Consider the following 18,967-nt stretch of genomic DNA (forward strand, 5'->3'; position numbering starts at 1 on the left):
AATCGCTGTCCACCTTATTTCTTGAGACAGGGTCTCTCATGGGCTTGCAGATTCAGCTAGATTGCGTGGCCAGTGAGCCTCTAGGGTCTACTGGTCCTGTTTCCCTGGCACCGGGGATACAGGCCTGGACCACAGCACTGGGGATCCACATTCAGGTTCTCAGGTTTATATAGCGAGCATGTCACTGACTGAGCCACTCCCCAGCCCAATGTTTACATTTTTAAAGAGCCGTAGAGTAGGAAACATGAGTATAGAAAGAGACAATACAGCCCACAAATTTAAAACTATTCACAACCATCTTGAGCATAGAAGTGTGCGTGTGTAATCCCAGGACTTGAGAGGTTGGGGCTGTGTAACAGAAAGACCCTGTCTCAAAAATAATAATGAAAACAGAATAGTCATACATAGTATTTTTACTCTTTGGGTTTGTTTTTTGTTTGTTTTGTTTTGTTTTGTTTTAACTGAAATAATTTACTGATCTTTGAGCCTGGCTAGCATTATAAAGTCTTAGGCCTTGTACTTATAGCAGCTAGTGAGTCTTCCCTCTGGAGCCGTGATGTCTCTCTCACTGGCTACAGCTGGCTGTAGCAAACTCAATTATATTTGTTCAGTGTATCGGCACTATTTTTTTTTTTTTTTGAGACAGGGTTTCTCTGTATAGCCCTGGCTGTCCTGGAACTCACTTTGTAGACCAGACTGGCCTCGAACTCAGAAATCCGCCTGCCTCTGCCTCCCGAGTGCTGGGATTGGCACTATTTTTAATATTCCTCTAGTGAACTGAAATTCTAGCTCCTCTCCCTCCCCAGAGTTTCACATGGTAGTCTAGGATGGCCTACAACTTACTGCATAGCCCAGGCTAGTCTCAAATACATGGCAGTCCCCTTTGCCTCAGCCTCCCAAGTATTGGCATTATAGGTGTGAGCCACTGTCTCCTGTTGAAGCTGTCTTTTAAAATCATCTTAGCAAGCTTTGAAAGCACACTGGTCCTGGCCTCTCTAGAATAAAAGGGAACCTTCCTATAGATATATCTTATGTGTGTATAAGGCAAGTAGGCAATACTACTTTACAGCCGGGCCGGAGAGCTCTAGCCTGTGCCAATCTGATGCCTAGTGATGGGCTGATCACGAGTCCACAGTCTCAGGCAGTTGCTATTCTCCCTTTTCAGTAGAAATATAATGGAAATATAGTAAAACAAATTGCTCTTTAATTTCAAGACAACAGTGGGGCTCAGGCACACTTTAATGGAAACAATTTTCAGACGTGAGGAACATACAAAGCAGCACACAGAACCCAGAGAAATGGAATGTGAAAGATAAGAACAGAGAGAAACGTAGTAAAGAAAAAAATGACTCAGTATTTCAATACCCAAATCACTGAGTAGATTTCTTGCTATCTGGGTGAGTGTATCTATTTTCAAAAGTGCTATTAGCATAAACAGAGCAGTAAATCTGGGGCACCGTGCCCTCTTTTTTTTTTTTTCAAAGTTGTTAAGAAGAATTATATCAGTGTGCAGGTGTCACGCGCGGTTACTCAGAATCAGAAAGGCCGATGGGGGTTAGGAGACCTCCATCTATCTATCTTTTTGCAACCAACCACGTCCAAGCTGTTTCTTCAACACTTCCTCTTGCTAATGAAGGTACTAGCTGGGGATGGGTCGGGCTTTCCCATCTCAGCATAAGACTGCAAGATTTGAATGCACCCCTGAACCGGCCTCACTGACCACAGCAGGTACCCGGGGGGCAGAGATCTAAGCAGGAAGAACAGGTAATGACAGCGTTGTGCATCTGACCGGACTTCACGTCGCTTCTTCCCACCTGTTTCCCATCCTCCCATTTACCAGTGTGTTCTTCTCCCTCTTCTTCCAAACCAGCAAGTGTGGAGGCAAGACACATCAAAGCCGAGATGGGAAGTGAGAGAGCTCTCGTCCTGGACAGATTAGCAAGCAATGTGGCTAAGCGAAAAAGCTCGATGCCTCAGAAATTCATCGGTAAGAACACACGGCCCTCTCTTGCTTCTGACAGCAGATACCTTGGATGAGATAACACAGAGATGTCGACTACCCCTGCTTGCCTGGCTCAGTCTGTTAAAACAAGGCTTCTTACTATGTGTGATTGGTTCGCTTTGGCGGCTGTCGTATAGAGATGTAAAAAGAATATTAACTCAGAAGTCTTAGCTAAAGAACAGGGGAGCATTTGGTACTGTTTCTTAGATGGACTCGGTGTTTAAAACGCTGCTCCTTCCTCTTCCCCCTGAATGACATCTGTTGCATAGATTTATGCAACTTACACCAGTAAAGTCTCCAAGATAGCATCTTGGTAAAATTTTGCAATGATATGTTACAAGTTGGTTCTGTTAGCATGCTCTAACCCTTTTTTTTTTTTTTTATGTTCTAAAGAATATCACCATATCTTCTTGAATTTGATTGAGAGCTGGCTTTAGCAGAAAGTTGATGGAGAAAAATGTGGATTTAAATAACTCAGTTTGACTTGATCACTGTCTTACTGAAGTTAGTTTTTTATGTCGTTGGTTTTTCACATTGTCAAAAGTGGGGTGTCAGACAATTATGCTCAGACAAGTGTTGGGACTTACAAATGGTGGGGCTATTTCTTTATTTGCCCAGATGTTTACATATTTGTGACCATAGTGTTTTAAAATAGATTCGTAGCTGGAAATTAGGCAGCTGAGTTTGAGTGTGTCCATTTTATTATAAGTTGAAAGTTGGTGGTGTTGAGCAAAAATAGTTTCCATATAAAGAAAAATCTACGCAAATAAAGAAATTTTCCAATAAAAGAAAGAAAAGGAAAAATCTTCCTCAACACCAATAATATTTTAAAATTTGTCAATACCTTCTTGTAAAGCTGCTTGCTGCTTCTGACTTTAGTCTTCTTGTATTTATTGATCTTAGTGGCTTTTACACACACCAAGTGCCTGTCCACTTTTGTTTTGTTTTGTTTTGTTTTGCTTTGCTTTGTTTTCTTTTGTTTTTTAAAACAGGGTTTCTCTGGGTAGCCCTAACTCAGAGATCCGCCTGCCTCTGCCCCCTCCCCATATTGCTGGGATTACAGGCATGTGCCAGTACCTTCTGGTTTGCCTGTCTACTTTTAACTCAAAGATTATTCGGGCCTAAGTAACACTTTGTAAGTAGACATTCAGTTGAATTATATATTGAAAGAACCCATAGATTTTGAAATGATTGAAGTTGGTGTTTCTGCTTATTTATTTTATTGTTATTAGCTGGATATATTCTGTGTGGTTTTTGTCACTTCAATAATAAAATGTAGCACAGGCCTTTAATCCCAGCACTCACAAGGCAGAGACCAGTAGATCCTCAGTGAGTTTGAGACCACACTGGTCTACATAGTGAATTCCTGGCCAACCAGGGCTATAGAGAGAAACCCCCAAGGGTATGGTGGATTGTTTCTACATTCTCAGCGCTTGGGAGGTAGAGGCCAGAGCATCTGGAGTTCAAGGCTATCCTCACCACATAGTGAGTTTGGGGCCAGGCTGGGCTATATAAGAAACCCTGTCTTTAAGAAAAAAACTTAGCAGTCAGTGAACCCATCAATAAATCCCGTCAGGCTGAAGTTGGTGTGTTTTGGTTTATGGAGATTTGTGTCTTCTAATCATTTCACCTCCCCACAAGGAGACATGACATGGGAAATGGAGTGACTACCACAGAAAGATTAGGCGCATCGGACCAATCAGGATGCCAAAGCATTACTCAGGTTACCTTCTGATCCACGTGGATCATCAGACTCTACGCTTTGACTCTAGAAATGGCTGACGTTGATGTGGGAGGGGCACGGGATGAGAGGGGCAGGGGAGCACAGGTAAAGCATCTCAGTTCCAGCCCCGTTTTACTCAGGGAACGAAAGTTCCAGAGAGGCTCCATCGTCCTGACAGTTGGGACAGTTGGCTTAAATCTACCGCTGAGCAAATCCCTACTACTATAGTAGAGGTTGCTGTGTGTTGCCATTGCTGTTGCTGTTGTCGTTGTTGCTGTTGCTGCTGCTGCTGTTGTTGTTGTTGTTGCTGCTGCTGCTGTCATTGCTGTTCTCAGGTCTCCTGTGTCCAGGTCCACTTGGGGAGCCATCCCGGGCTTTCTGACCATAGGATTTCAGACCTGCAAACTCATAGAAATCTGCAGACTGATTTCAGTCCGGAACCTCACTGCAGCAGTGGGCTTTGGAAGGTCTGGCTTCTCCTTGTCTGAGCCAGTCCATCTTCTGGATTGTAGGATCAAGAACTCGGGAGAGGTAGTGCTTTTTATTTATTAGTAAAGCTTGTTCTTTGATGGCTTCCTTTTCTTTTAGTACCTAATGCATTCCAGTCACTCTTCCCTCTGCTCCCCACCCCCTGCTAGCTGTCCCCTCCCTTACAGGCCTCTTTCCCATGTCCACTAGTTTGATCTTGTTCAGTGTCCCATAGAGGTCATCTAGGGTTATCTGTGTGACCCTATCACGTATCAACTGGACAGAGTCAGCTTCGGAGCCCAGAACATTTGAGGTCTTTTTTAACATTATACTCTTTTTTGGGATATGGCGCTCTAGCACAATTCAGAGAACGCTTCCCTGCATTTCTCAGCCATTTAGACAATCCTTTCTGGGTCTCTGTTTACTCATCTGTGGAAGAGAAAACTAACTGGGGATGAAGTGACAGGGGGCAGCCCGTCTATGGGAACTGAATTGGAAATGTCAGGCAGAACCAGCTCGTGTTTCAGAGAACCTGGCCGTGTGACTTTGCAATCTCTTCTCAAGGCTCTCAAGGATAAAGAATTCGTGTCATACACCAAGGTCCAGCTTTGACCTGGGTTCTTTTGAGGGTGGCACCTAGGGGCCGCAGTGACACAATGATGTGAGCACCCGGCGATGTGATGTAAGCGCTCTAGTGAACGACATCTTAGTCTTTAAAGCTTGTGTTAGTTGGGTTGGGTTCCTTTTTTTTTTTTTTTTTTTTTTTCTTGAGGAAAAAATTCTTAAAGCTCAGACTCCAGATCAAATAATTACAGGCATCTACTTGCTTAGGACAGCACTGTGCAGCCTGCTCTTGTGTTCATTCATCATACACAGAGTAACCTGGGGGTGGGAGTGGGGGTGGGGTATCTCTAATGCCTGTAACCCCAGCACTTGAGAGATAGAGGGAAAAGGTCACCTTCTCAGTGTCAAGGACAGCCTGTGTGAGACGCTGCCTCAGGAAGCAAAGACACAAACGCTCCTCAGCCTTTCGCTAAGATCAAGTGTAGTCTCTGTTCTTATCAGTTTAATATCTGATACGTCCTCTATCCGAGGACAATATATTAAATGGACTTTTGGAGAGAGAGAAAGAGAGAGAGAGAGAGAGAGAGAGAGAGAGAGAGAGTACTCTTCTTATGGCGGCATGCTCATAATCTTCTAACATTAACTTGTATCCTAAACCTTTGATTATGGGATTTTTATTTTAGGACACACAAGAGACAAGACAGATCTCTGTGGTTCTGTACCAAGAATTCTGGGCCAGGTAGAACTAGATAGTGGGATCCTGTTGTGGGGTGGGCTGATGGACAAGGATGAAGACCAGAGTTCATTACTCATCCCCCCCACCCCCCAGAACCCACATAAAATCTCTTGTAATGTGGTCAGGAGTCTCAGGAGCTTGCTGGTCAACCTCTCTCGCCAAATTGGAAACTCCAGGTTCAGTAAGAGACTCTGTCTCAAAAAATAAGAAAAAAAAAATGTATTAAGGAAGACACCTTGAAGGTGGACCTCTAGTCTCTACTTGCACATGGGTACACATGTGGAGACACACTCAACAAGGTATGTACATCCATACACACACACACACACACACACACACACACACACAAAGGAAGAAAGGAGGAAGAGAGGAAGGAAGGAAAGAAAATCCATTGTAAACGGAAAGCCCTTGGAGCATCTAGCTGAGCTACGCGTTGTGCCTGAAGAGCAGTGAGGTCCAGAGAAGGAAAGCAGAGCACCCCCTGTGGGATGAGGGATACAGCAGCATGAGCCCAGGCCAGTGCTTCCCTTCCTCTCCTCTCCCTCCTCCCTTTCCTTTCCAAGGCACCATTTTCTGAAGAGCTTTGTTGCCATGGAAATGGCGCCAAGTGAAGAATGAGTCAATCCCTTTCATCCTTGCAAAGTGTGCACCCGTTCTCACACCAGCCCTCGCTGCCCTGCCCTGAACTGTGAAGGCAAAGGTCAAACAGAACTTGGTCAGCGGACCCCTTCCCCTGCAGCAGGGGCAGCCCTCATCGAGTTTAAGATGATCTCTTTCCAAGGTGGGCTTGCTTGTAGCATCCTGGCCCAAAGCTTGTCCTGTGATAAACAGTGTTTGACCATCCTTTAGGTCAGGCTAGCCTCAGATAGTTGGCCCAAAACAGAGGGCAGATTTCTCTCCCTCAAGGAAGGGAAACACAACTTGTTTTCCTGGTTTTTCTCCCCCCACCCCCGACCCCACCCGGCAAACAGAACTCACCACATGTGAGTTACTTTATTAACAAAAGTTCTTGTGTTGAAAAGAAAATGAAGACCAAAAAAAAAAAAAGACCTTTGTCAGTGGCCATAAACGTGTGTGAGGTTTTGACACTTCTGCAAGCAGCATCAGCTTACCTACTTTGGTTAACAGAGCAGCAGGGAGCAGGTTTAACACCTATGTCCCTGGTTCCATAGACAATTGAGATGTTCTTAATTAAGGCACATTCTGTTGGGAACCTACAGAGAAGTTCTTAGACTCAGGAAGGACAGACAACCAGAGCACCAGGGAAACACAGCTTAGATAAAACAGGGCGAGACCCAGGTCAGCTTGATACTGAGGCCAGGGGAGCTTTGGGCAGCCAGAAGTCTGGTCCCTGAGAGCTGGTGGTGGGGAAGCCCTGAAAGGTGGCTGTTCTGTGTCCAGAGGGAAGAACTGTCTTGGCTGCCTGGAATTCCTTATATCCAAGCAGTGTGTCACAGATGACAGAGACCTGGGCTGCAGCTCCAGCTCAGGTCTCCTTCCCATCAGTGTTTATACTTTCTTCCCTTCCTGCTGCTGCCCGACTCCCTCGTGTCCTGAAGGGAGTGTTAGTAACTCCAGTCTTCCTTAAGTTGAAATCAGAATCACTACCAAGCACCAAGTACCCCATTTTTCTTTCCTATCTGCCTTATCTTCTTTCTTCCCTCCCTCCCTCCCTCCCCTCTCTCTCCTTTCCTTCCTCCCTCCCTCCCTTCTTTCCTTCCTCCTTCCCTCACTCCCTCCCTTCCTCCCTCCCCCTTTCCCTCCCTCCCCATCTTCCTCCCTCTGCCTTTCTTTCTTGACATGTGGTTGCAGTAAAGTGAGTGGGAACAGCCATGGTACATAATAGGAAGCAGCACGAAACACACTTAAGTGACCTGAGGAACTTCAAGACTCAAATAAATCCATATATTTCCATTGCCCAGCGTTGACTGTAATATTGGGTTTACAGTTTGTCTAGAGGTCAAATCATTTTTGCCTTCCTCTTTAGATAATAAAACCCCCCATAAGTTGCTCCCAGTGGAGTAGAATCCCCGGAACTTGCCTCTCCTGGTCTAGCAGTGCAGCCCAGTGGCCTCTGCCCAGCCTCCCTGTGCTCCTCTCTGGACCCCCTCCACTTCCAGGCAGGCCTTCCTAACCAGATTCCGGGTCTGGATGCCCTACCATCCCTGTTCCTCTCCTCCCTGTGCCCATTCTCACTCTGCGCTTCAAGCCCGTGCAGTCTTCTACCCTTCTCTGTGGTTGCAGTCCCCTCCTCCACTTCTGATACCTGCTGATGATTGTGAGAATTAAACAACTAGGAGCCATAGTAGCTGCCACTCCGCCCTCTGCCTTGTCTGTGAGAACTATCTCACTGTGGAGGGCTGAGCCACCATGAGCAAGAAAGCAGCCAGCGTGTGCTAAGACGTGACTCTTGAATTGCAACCATGGTTCTCCGGTCACCATGGACAACCTTGGAAAAAGTGAAGCAGTTTGAGGTCTCGGTTCCTCTTCTGTCAGAGACAGCAATCCACCTTGAAAGCTTTCAGCCTTGAAGGGGTGGCAAAGTGTGGCAGTAAGCTTAGTCTGTAACACAAAGCTCAGTACTGTAGAGCTGCAATAAAAGTCGCTTTTATCATTAGCATCTTATATGCAATATATAGTGACTCTTGACCTTAGACTCTGCAGACAGAGCTCTAAGTCTGCATGCCCAGTCTGAGCGTCTAGGCTCCCAACAACCTTGTTCCCGTTGCTTCAATACAGGTGTGCCGTTACTCACTTGAGAAATACCAAAATAGAGGTTAGCCACCTTTAAGAAGGTTTATAAGGAACAAGTGGCCCAACCAGGCAGCCTCTGAGTCTGCATTCAGGATCATTTCTGTCTTCATCAGAAGAAAATCTCTATGAGCTGCCTTGGAAGCAGTTCTACTCTTGTGGTTTGCCTAACCTTTCTTATGAGTGTATTACTAAAGAAACGTGAGCTATTGGCTTCTCAATTACTGTAGCCTACCCCTTCTGCGTTTCATACACATTGAGTCATCCGGTCTGCAGGTGACTGATAACCATCTGCAGCGATCAGGTTACGGTAACTGGGAGATGAGGGGATCTGATCAGAGTGAACTGTGTGCACGTGAAGATCTGGGGCGCTCCCCTCATCGAGTTGAACAATGGGTCTGCGTTAAACCACACAACTCCTGTCACCTGACTCCATTCTTCCAGGGCTTTGGTCTCCCTTCCTGTCTTGTCTCTTTCCACCTGTGGTATCCCAGCTGTTTGCTTTGAGGTGCTTCAGGTGGTGTGGATGAGAGCGGAGGTGGTGTCGTGCCTACATGACCCTGGAAACTTCCCAGAGCCTCTCTGTCATAAGAAACAGTGATTAGAGATATCCTGGTACTTAGGGAGGTTAGCAGAGCCAGCCACACTGGGAAATGACCTTGAAAAGATTAAGAAACCAGATTTCATCAGCCCTGTGCCGTTTCCAGGGGAAAGGGTGTGGGTGAACTTGGTGTTTCCTGTTCTTGGTGTCACTGATACAGGCAGCCATCATCATGAAGGAGAGAACCAGTCTGGGAGCTGGGAAGAAAACCCACTGGTTACTTTGGCAAACTTGTACATTCTTCTGTGGTTTCCTAGTGAGTTGTCAAGTTAGGGCTTTTTCTTTTCTTTTTCTCAGATATTAGTGTAGAAAGTAACAGGTCCACAAGGTCACAGGGATGCAGGGTAAACGCATCTCAGATCTCCTAGCTGACCTTTCTGCCTCCCCGCCTTGGTCTGGCACATCTTACACATTGCTGTTCATTGATCATGACCGTCTTTCCTCAGAGGCAGGTGACCACTTGCTGCGTGTTTGAATCTAACCACACTCTATGGCTGGTTATTCAGAATGCCTATCATTAGGCCCTACTGTGTGTTTTCAAGAGTCCTCTGATTGTGGCCCTGGGATCAACCCTAGGGCTTCACACAGATAGACAAGCACTCTGCCATTGAGCTATAACCTCAAATCTGTCTTTAACTTTAGAGACAAACATTCACAAAGCTGCCAGGCTGACCTTGAACCCCCTTTGCAGCCCAGGCAGTCTTCCATCTGGTCCTCTTCCCTCGGCCTCAGGAGTAGCTGGGATTATAGGCCTACCTCTTTCTTTTTGTTTTGTTTTGTTTTCCAGATCTTTCTTTCCCACAATATGGGATACCTGGAAACACACAGGACATTTGTAAACTTTGATCCCTATGAACAGAAAACCCAGGCCATTGAGGTGGCTCAGCAGATGAGGGCACTTGGTGCCAAGCCTGGTAACCTGAGTTCAAAACCAAGGTCCCACACGGTGGAAAGTTAGAACTGAGTCCCACAGTTGTCCTTTAACCTCAACAAGCATGCTGTGGCACACGTGTGCCTTTGGACAAAGCAAATAAATGAATGTAAGAATACAGGAATGAAGGGAGGAAGGAAGGAAGGAAAGAAGGAAGGAAGGAAGGAAGAAAGGAAATAAGGAAGGAAGGAAGGAAGGAAGGAAGGGAGGGAGGGAGAGAGAAAGAGAGAGAGAGAGGAAGGAAGGGAGGGAGGGAGGGAGGAAGGAAGGAAGGAAGGAAGGAAGGAAGGAAGGAAGGAAGGAAGGAAGGAAGGAAGGAAGGAAGGGGAAAAGAAAAAAGGACATGCCAGCATGTGCCAGGTGCTGTATATGTGCCCAGTCCTGTCCTGAGTACCTTCCAACGACCCTGTGAGGAGTTACTGTGTTCCTTTCACACAGGGTCACACAACTAGTAGCCGATGGAACCAGAATCAAACCAGCCCAAACTAACCCACGTGGCTGAAGCCCGTCTCAACTACCACTTGTTACCCCAGTGTGTGGCTATTACAGTGTGGGGCTCTGTGAAGTGTGAGAAACGCCTTCTGTGACTCGCTCTGCCTGCCCGCATCTTTCAGCCCTCATCTCCTCTCCTCCCTCATACAGAGCAATCCTAGTCCTACCAGTTCATCAAGTAACCCTTCTCAAGAGTTGGATTTTTCCAAGAATTCATTTCTTTCCCCGAGTACTTCTGAGGTCTTGTCATCCCCTTAATGTTGAAATATACAGTTCATACCAAACGGCTTCACTTTGCCTGTATATAACACCTTACAACACACACACGTTTAACAGAAGACAAGGTCTTCCCCTGGTTCAAACATCAAATGGGACATTTAGAATAAAACCACAGATAGCATCCATAGATGAGCAGCCTTCTGTGATGTCCACGCTGTAGCTTGTCTCCAGCTTTTACCCTTGAAAGTCTTGTGTCTGCCCTGCAAGGGTAGAGTCCACTCAAGAGCAGAACCTGACTCCTCTGATCCCGTGTTTTCTTATGACGCCATAAGTAAATTAGTAAAAAGTAAATTAGGATTAGGAGACAGTCGGGACAAGCTACAAGCCTCAAGCTACTGAGGCTGATAACTGACGGCTCTATTCTTTGCAGTACTCATTACAGTGGAATAGCAGTTAGGATGGCGCCAGTTAAGGGAGTGCACAGTGGCAGAGCAGAGGCCCCAAGCCCCTGACAGCCCACCCACCACCCCGAACCGGTCCCACTGTCTTTGCATCCTGTGCCCACCCCTTCCTCCAGTGGGCGCACCTCATGACATGGCCTCACCTAATGGCATCTCTGCTCTTCTCCTTTATCCACTGGCTTAAATTGACAAGTCAACCATGTACAGCACCCCTAAACATGTGACTGATGTATCCCCTGAGACTCTGCGTGGCTGGGTGCCTCCCCCGCCCCCGTGGCTGCGTGCCTCCCACCCTGTGGCTGGGTCCCAGGGTGCAGCAATCGCAGCTTACCCTTCCCCTCTTCTGGAGGACTCTGGGAAACAACTTTCCCCACTCTGCCTCCTGCTGTTTCTTCTGTAACCTCCCCTCCTGCCTGTTCCAGGTGAGAAGCGTCACTGCTTCGATGCCAACTACAATCCCGGCTACATGTACGAGAAGGAGAACGAGATGATGCAGACCCGGATGATGGACCAAGCCATCAATAACGCCATCAGCTATCTCGGGGCTGAAGCCCTTCGCCCCTTAGTCCAGACTCCGCCTGCTCCCACCTCTGAGATGGTCCCAGTCATCAGCAGTGTGTACCCCATAGCACTTACTCGGGCCGATATGCCCAATGGGGCCCCGCAGGAGATGGAAAAGAAAAGGATCCTCCTGCCAGAGAAGATCTTGCCTTCTGAGCGAGGTCTGTCCCCCAATAACAGTGCCCAGGACTCCACAGACACCGACAGCAACCACGAGGATCGCCAACATCTCTACCAGCAAAGCCACGTGGTCCTCCCCCAGGCCCGCAACGGGATGCCTCTTCTGAAGGAGGTCCCTCGCTCTTTTGAACTCCTCAAGCCCCCTCCCATGTGCCTGAGGGACTCCATCAAAGTGATCAACAAAGAAGGGGAGGTGATGGATGTGTTTCGATGTGACCACTGCCACGTCCTCTTCCTAGATTATGTGATGTTCACCATCCACATGGGGTGCCATGGTTTCCGTGATCCTTTCGAGTGTAACATGTGTGGCTATCGAAGCCACGATCGCTACGAGTTCTCCTCTCACATCGCCAGAGGAGAGCACAGAGCCATGTTGAAGTGAGCATCTGTCCTCAACGCGAGGGTCAACGTTGTTTTTCAAAGCTGATGGTAGCCTTATCCAGTAGACTGAACTCAAACCCACAGTCCCGCCCAGTTATGTTAGCTCTCAATCATGTCCACATGAGCAGTCAGGGAAATAACTGTCTTCATTCAGAAACTGTTTGCAGAGCTATCATGTTACTTTGTGAAACCTCCCTTCCCCATCAGTTGAGTTTGATGGGATTTAAAAGCCAAAGAAGTATCTGGTTCATTCTCTTTTGTAGCAATAGACAGCCATCCACTGGAGCTCCCGGCCAATTGGAACAGTCCTCCGTGGGCTGCAGGAGTCATTCACTGGAATACAGCAGCCATATGTGGAAAAGCCCTTTGATCCTATGCCCAGATCCACACAGCGGAAGAGCCGCCCAGCTGCCCTTGCTCTTGGGCACCAACACAAGGCAGAAGCCTTAGCGTGTAGTCCCCTTCCCTTCACATTCTAACAGCAAGGAAGAGGTGGCCGTACAGTAAGGACCTGCTGGCAGTAATGGAAGACCCTATTCTTGGAGCATCAATCCACTTCCTATCAAACAACACTGAAGCCACCTGAGAGAGGACACTTCTCCTTTACCTACGGTCACAAGGGTGAACCTCAGATGATTTGGCCTGAGCCAGACCCTGATCCTCCTGCTTCAGTCTGGAGGAAAATTCTACACCAGAAGAATTGATGCGTTTAAATATTGGGTATCATTGAAACCGCAGAGTCATGTACCGAGGGGTGGTATTTGTCTCCTTTGATTGGGATTGATAGAGCAAGTGGTGGGGACATAGTTTAGGGGTACAGTGCCTGCCAGGTATAACCGCCATACCAGGGGACAAAGGGGGAAGAAAGAAAATGGAGGGAAGAGAGGCTGACTGAGTAGAGCGTGTAGGGTTGGCTGGTTGGCAACCCTTGTCACCTTGGTGGAGTACTGGCTGAAAACCCAAAGAACATTTGAAAAGTGATTTTAGGCAAAGGAGCCAAGATGTGCTGCTTAGTTCCCCCCCACCCCCCCCCCACCCCCCAGGCATGAGATCAGGGACAGAACCACAGATGTTCTCTCAGGACGGTGTGACATCACACTCTCCTGGGTTAGAAATGCATGGCTTTTATTTTATTACTCTATTTTTAAAACAGGGTCTCCTGGTGCCCCAGCAAGCCTCAAGCTCATTGCTGGCTGAAGCTGGCCAGCACTCTGAGCCTCTTGCCTCAGCCTAGAGAGTGCTGGGTTGAGAGGGTCATCAGCACCGTGGTGTTGGGCTTCTGCTGTCCTAAAAAAGGAGCTGTCACATCTCACTGAGAGTCTGGGAAGGCTGATCTTGTTCTGTAGATAGACCAGGTAGTCGCCTTTGTCACACAGGCACCAAGACATCAAGATTCTTGGGAAAATGCTCCATAAATGAGCACTGGAATTGAAGCCACCAACCATGTTTGCCAAGCTCATATTTGCAACCAATTGGTTAACTCTAAAAGCTGAATGTCCTCAACCATAAAATAAGAGTAGCATCCAGACCCTCTCGATGGTCACTTCTGGCTCTGATACATGATTGTTCAACAGCCACAGGTTTTTTGTTTTTGTTTTTTTAAACTTCTTGATGTGTGGGCATTAAGCAGACAAGTCTGCGTGTGAGAATGTGTTTCATATGTCTTTGATGTGAAAATATAGTTGTGTTAAGTTTTTCCTTCAGCTACTGAGTCATGACCGTGAAGGAGGCGGTGAGGGGGGACCAAGGACAGGAAGGGTTTTGATCATGCAGTCGTGTACACACGAGCTGGCATCTACAGTTTCTTGTCAGAGCCCTTTCCTTCCTTTCCTTTTAAAAGAACTTGTCTTAGGGAAAAAATAAGTTCTGCTTACAGGGATCACTTCATGAAGCCTATTTACAAATTAAGAGCTTAGCTTTTATGAACATTTCTGCCAGAGCCAGGAATCCCAAATTCCTGGTACGTTAGCATTTTCCTTCTAAGGGGGCTTATGGATTCGGCTCTTACTCAATTCATGCATACGATGCCGGTAATTAAAACATCCCTCCTCAAACACACAAACAGCTTAGCCTGCCTTGTAGTGTGGTGTCTGTCTCAGGGAAAGGGGGTGGGTTATGAGATTCCGTGGCAACAATTCCGTGGCAACAATCCCGTGTCAGCTTAAGGGCTGGGTGTCTTCAGCACATCTCTACATCTCAGCAGAATCGGATGTGAGCTGCACCACATTGTTCATGCCCACTGTGAAAGAGGACCTGCCTAGCCTAGGCTCGAGATATCTCACATCCTGTTGTCTTGGCGGGGAGAGGGTGAGATACAAAGAGAGGGCGTTGGGAAGCAGGGACTAGAAAGAAGAGATGCAGAAATGGGGGCTGTTTCCACCAGAGCGCTGTTGAAATCAGCTGCAGGGGAGCAGACACACATGGGCATGTGTACATGCATGTGCGTGCCTGCACACACACACACACACACACACACACACTTTGTCATCTTAAGATGGCGGACTACCATTCTACCAGCCCAGACACCTCTCCAGATCAGACTCTGTCCTGTGACTGTGGACCTGATGGTTTGCACCCCACTCCTGAGGCTCCTTCTCTGAGTGATGTGCCCACAGAGCCTTGACCTACACAAAAGCCTCTGTAGCCTGGGTAGGAAGGAACCCTCAACTCCAAGGGCCTGCAGAGCTTGAAGACCTTGAGTCTGGCAGTTGAGGCCAGTGGGGTGTCGTGGTTAGCACCGCCTGTGCATGAGATCCGTGCACTACTTAAGGGCCCCCCTGATGGAGGTGGGGGCTGAGATGAGAAAGGGAAGATTTGCATCCTCCGTGGGGCTGTGAAGTTCTGGGGTAGCTTCAGCTTCCTCATACAGACGCCTCTGCCATGAACCCTGTGGAGCTTGCCTTCCTTTCTCACCAGCCCTCTTATAAGCAGACTTCCACCACACACCGCAGGGTGGGGGGACTGCGATTTGGGGACCAACCAAACCCACAAGAAGTTCCATTGCAGCCAAGGTGACAGAGTTGGGGTGTGAGGGTGGGCAAAGAGTAGAAATGGCTCTCCAAGTGTTCCTCACCATGAGCTGAAGTGCGGCACAAAGCTGAGTAGAAGTGGCCTTCCCATGGCTGCACACTATTACCACAGAAGAGGGGAAAGGCCACTGATCTTCATAAGCCCCAAGTCATTCCCCTTGCGACAAGCCAGCTAGTCTTCTCTCTGCTGCCCATTCTCGGCCCTTCCTGACTTCATTTCTGAATCCACCCACCACAGATTTTTCCACCTTGTATGTGCTTACCACGCAGTTTAATCCACCCATATTCACACACATACACATATACACACTATATTCACACACATATATACATACTACACACACACACCACACCACACAGACACACATACATATAAATACACCACACACACATACACACACACACACACACTACACACACATACCATACCACACACACACACAGACACGCATAAATGCACACATCACACCACACACATATAACACACACAGATACATACTACACACACACACACACCACACACACACATATACATACTACACACACACACCACACCACACACACACTACACCAGATAGATACACACCACACAAACACAGAGACACACACACCACCACCACCATCACACACACATAGCACACATACACACTATACCAGATAAACACCACACAAACACACACCACCACACACACACACATACACACATAGCACACACACACACACCACCACCACCACCACCACGACCATGACCACGACCACTACCACCACTACTGAAGAAAATGGCCCCAGGTGTCTTCTGCAAAGAGAAATATTTTAAAACATAAAATGTTAATTGAAATATATAACTAGCAAATGTCACATTGACATAAAAGTTTTCCGAGAAGGTCTATATTACCATCCCCCTCAGCTTCTTTGTCCCCCTACTGAATGTGAAGATTGTAACACTTTGAGAGGGAAAGTCTTACGTCCAGGCTAGGGTACAGCTCAGCACAAGAATGTCTGCCTAGCACTAGCATGAGAGAGGCCCTGGTTTCCAAGCCTGGCTGGAAGAGAAAGAGATAGACAGATGAGAGCTGAAGATAGATAGATAGATAGATAGATAGATAGATAGATAGATAGATAGATAGATAGATAGATGATAGATAGATAGATAGATAGATAGATAGATAGATAGATAGATAGATAGATAGATAGCAACAGACAAATCGTATTTTTGAAACATACCTCAGAGCAGGCAGGAAGACTATGGGGACAAAATTGTTCTATGGTCCTCCCTGTAAGGTCCATTGTCCTCCCTGTAAGGTGCACGCCACTGAAAGGCATGCTGGTCTCTAGTAAGGCTTGGAAATCTCTGTGACAGGACAGACTTGGGAACGAGCTTGGGCATCTTTGAGGATGCAGAAGCCTTGAATTTAGACTTCTGCAGTCAGGAAGGAAGAAGAAAAAGTGGTGAAAATTTTTACCTAAAAATCAGCACCAAGAGCTTCGGTGGAAGAGAATATATATTGTCACATTTCAGAGGACAGCAATGCTATCTCATGCAAAGGGTTGTTTAAGATACTTCAACAGACAGAGGTTCCGGGGGTCACGATTGGGGATCTACACTCTTTATCTGAAACCAAAAGCCGAATCTGGGTCACCCTGGGGTTGTTCTCTAAGAAGACAGGACAGAGCAGCTGTGGGAATGGGAAATAAGGATAGAGTTGGGGACTACAGTTTCTAAGGACAAGGGACTTGGAAGAGCCTAGAGGGCAGGTGTGGGCTTTGACCCAGAGTGAGCTCAGAGCGTAATGGAAGTCTCCAGTCTCTTGCCTTACCAAAGCTGTGACCTCCATCACCCACCAAGCCATCAACATGCTCAATAGGTGTTTTTACGAAGAAGTCGGATGCACCGTTCCCCTAAACCCTCCAACGGCAGGCAGACCATCTGATCCACTGATACCATTCGGTTGTTATCCAAGACTGGAACATTCCCGCTTTGATTTTAAAATGAAGGTCACAATAATATCCACCGTCCAGAGTTTTGTGGCGTTGGCTGCAGTCTTGTCTGTAAAGTTGCTTTGGGGGAAGGGAGGTTAACACTGCGCAAGCGTAAGGTTTCTACTGTAGCTCCTGCATCTGGTTCGAAGGCCATGAAAACGTTCAGGATCACACTAGGGCCAGTGCCATGGCAAACGGAGGCCTAACTAGCCACGGAGGCCACCGATGCCTAACTAGCAGTTTCTTAAGTGTTGTGTGGCATAGAGCTTAAGAATCTGGAGCCACTGTAAGTGAGCCACATAGAGGCTTTCATGGCCTTTCACCAGGACAGTAGAATAGCTTTGCTCCCTCCATGTCTGTGAGACCACAGCCATTAGCCCTCATAGTCTTCCCAGAGGGTCCCTGCCCTCTGTCAGGGAGGGAGCCCATTCCTGAGAGCCCAGAGAGTAGTAGCCCCACTGGGTTCCCTACCTTTCTCAAGCACAGCCCTATTTCTTTACCTCCCAAAAAGAGACACACATTTTTAACATGTTAGGGAAGTGGAACAGCCTTTAAAATTGACCGGTGTGGCAGCCAGTGACTCATCGATATGAGACCTTTCCAGGCTCACTGGCAAGGCCCTTCCTGCTTGGCCTGCCTCTGTGGATTCACGGAAACCAAATTACTGTGGGTTGTGAAGAATTAGCAGGTCATTTGAAAAGCAGACAATACCTTCACCCAGACTGTGGTTTTTATATGCTCGGTGAGCCCCCCCTCCCGGGGGGGGGAGGAAGGATCATTTTGGCTACTGGAAAAAACCATAGCTTATTTTTAATTTCTGGTTGTCAGAGTCACCACATGTGTGGTCTGTGAATGACCCTCACCTGCAGAGTTGAGAGAAGAACAAAAGGAGGCTTGGAGCTCAGGGGACCCTCACCTAGAAGTTACCACAAGGCCTGCTGCGCTATCAGCCTCCCTGCCTGTGTTTCTCAGAAACATCCCTTGCACTGGTGTCTCTCTTCCCTCCTCCCTCTAGAGATTTACCTGAATCCCTCCATCAGGATTCAGCCCTGTACTCCCCACCCCATAGCGTCTCTCCAAAGTCCACTTTGAGTGAAGCCCTTGCTAACCTTGCCAGAACGTTAAGGACCTGCATCTCCTGTATAAAGCAGCTTGCTAGTATTGTCAAGATTTCTTTACTGTGTTTAATTTTTTTTTAACAGTGATAAATAAATAAAATCCTGATGTGTTTAAAATTAGTCCTGGTGTATGTCTGTCATTTGTCATGGCTCCTGTCAGAATGACGACAGGACATTCTGCTCAGAGGAATATTTCCATCATTTTGTCTTAGCTTTTTCTTAAAGTCTAAGTCTCAAAATCAATGGAATTACAACAGAAGTCTCACCCCAGCCACACTGCTGAGCTTGCTATGGTGGAACAACTGGTCTCTGAGGCCATAGCAGAGTTCTGGATCTACACAACTCTTTGAAACTCACTAGAGATTCCAGTGGACAGGGACATACCAGGAACAACATCCCCAGAACAGTCTCCCTGATCCACATTGCTTCACCACCCTCCCCTCCAACAGAGAGCCTTTGAGATAGGCAGGGAAGTCAAGGAAGTTCTCAACTGAGGCTCTCTGAAGCAGTGAGAAACTCAAGGTTGCACTCATTAAACTCAGCCAAGTTACATACAGTCTGTAGATACTCGGGGACCCAAAATTCAGCTGAAGTGTGCCATGGGAGACTCCCAAAAGAGAACGATACATCCCTGCCTTTATTATCCAGTGTTTACTCCAAGACAGTTGGAGGGGTAAGACTGCTCTAGCCTCCTGCCCAGTTCATGTAGACTCACCCAAAGGCATGGAGAACGTAGGCCCCTCCTGGATCACGTATGGCCAAGGATAACC

At 47.3% G+C, this 18,967-nt stretch overlaps 1 protein-coding gene and 1 pseudogene across 2 annotated transcripts; both read left to right on the plus strand.

Annotated features, from left to right (window-relative positions):
• Positions 1 to 1,565: 1,565 nt before the first annotated feature.
• On the plus strand, positions 1,566 to 15,874 carry Ikzf3 (IKAROS family zinc finger 3). 2 transcript variants are annotated; one of them, XM_029483037.2, is made up of 3 exons: positions 1,566 to 1,764; positions 1,871 to 1,987; positions 11,371 to 15,874. In XM_029483037.2, the coding sequence occupies exons 2-3, from the start codon at positions 1,903 to 1,905 to the stop codon at positions 12,069 to 12,071; spliced, it is 786 nt and encodes a 261-aa protein (XP_029338897.1). In that variant the 5' UTR covers positions 1,566 to 1,764; positions 1,871 to 1,902; the 3' UTR covers positions 12,072 to 15,874. The 2 variants fall into 2 exon arrangements, with proteins under 2 accessions (XP_029338897.1, XP_029338898.1); XM_029483038.2 differs by having other exon boundaries at positions 1,598 to 1,636.
• Positions 5,208 to 5,366, plus strand: LOC115032734 (U2 spliceosomal RNA; annotated as a pseudogene).
• Positions 15,875 to 18,967: the final 3,093 nt, after the last annotated feature.

This window comes from Mus caroli, unplaced genomic scaffold (assembly GCF_978045245.1).
Source record: "Mus caroli unplaced genomic scaffold, Mus_caroli_1 scaffold_13, whole genome shotgun sequence".
Classification (NCBI taxonomy): Eukaryota; Metazoa; Chordata; class Mammalia; order Rodentia; family Muridae; genus Mus; species Mus caroli.

Coding starts and splice junctions, on each gene's coding strand:
- Ikzf3 (XM_029483037.2), top strand. CDS start 1,903: ATGGGAAGTGAGAGAGCTCTCGTCCTGGACAGATTAGCAAGCAATGTG. Junction 1,988..11,370: donor GATGCCTCAGAAATTCATCG/GTAAGAACACAC, acceptor TGCCTGTTCCAG/GTGAGAAGCGTCACTGCTTC.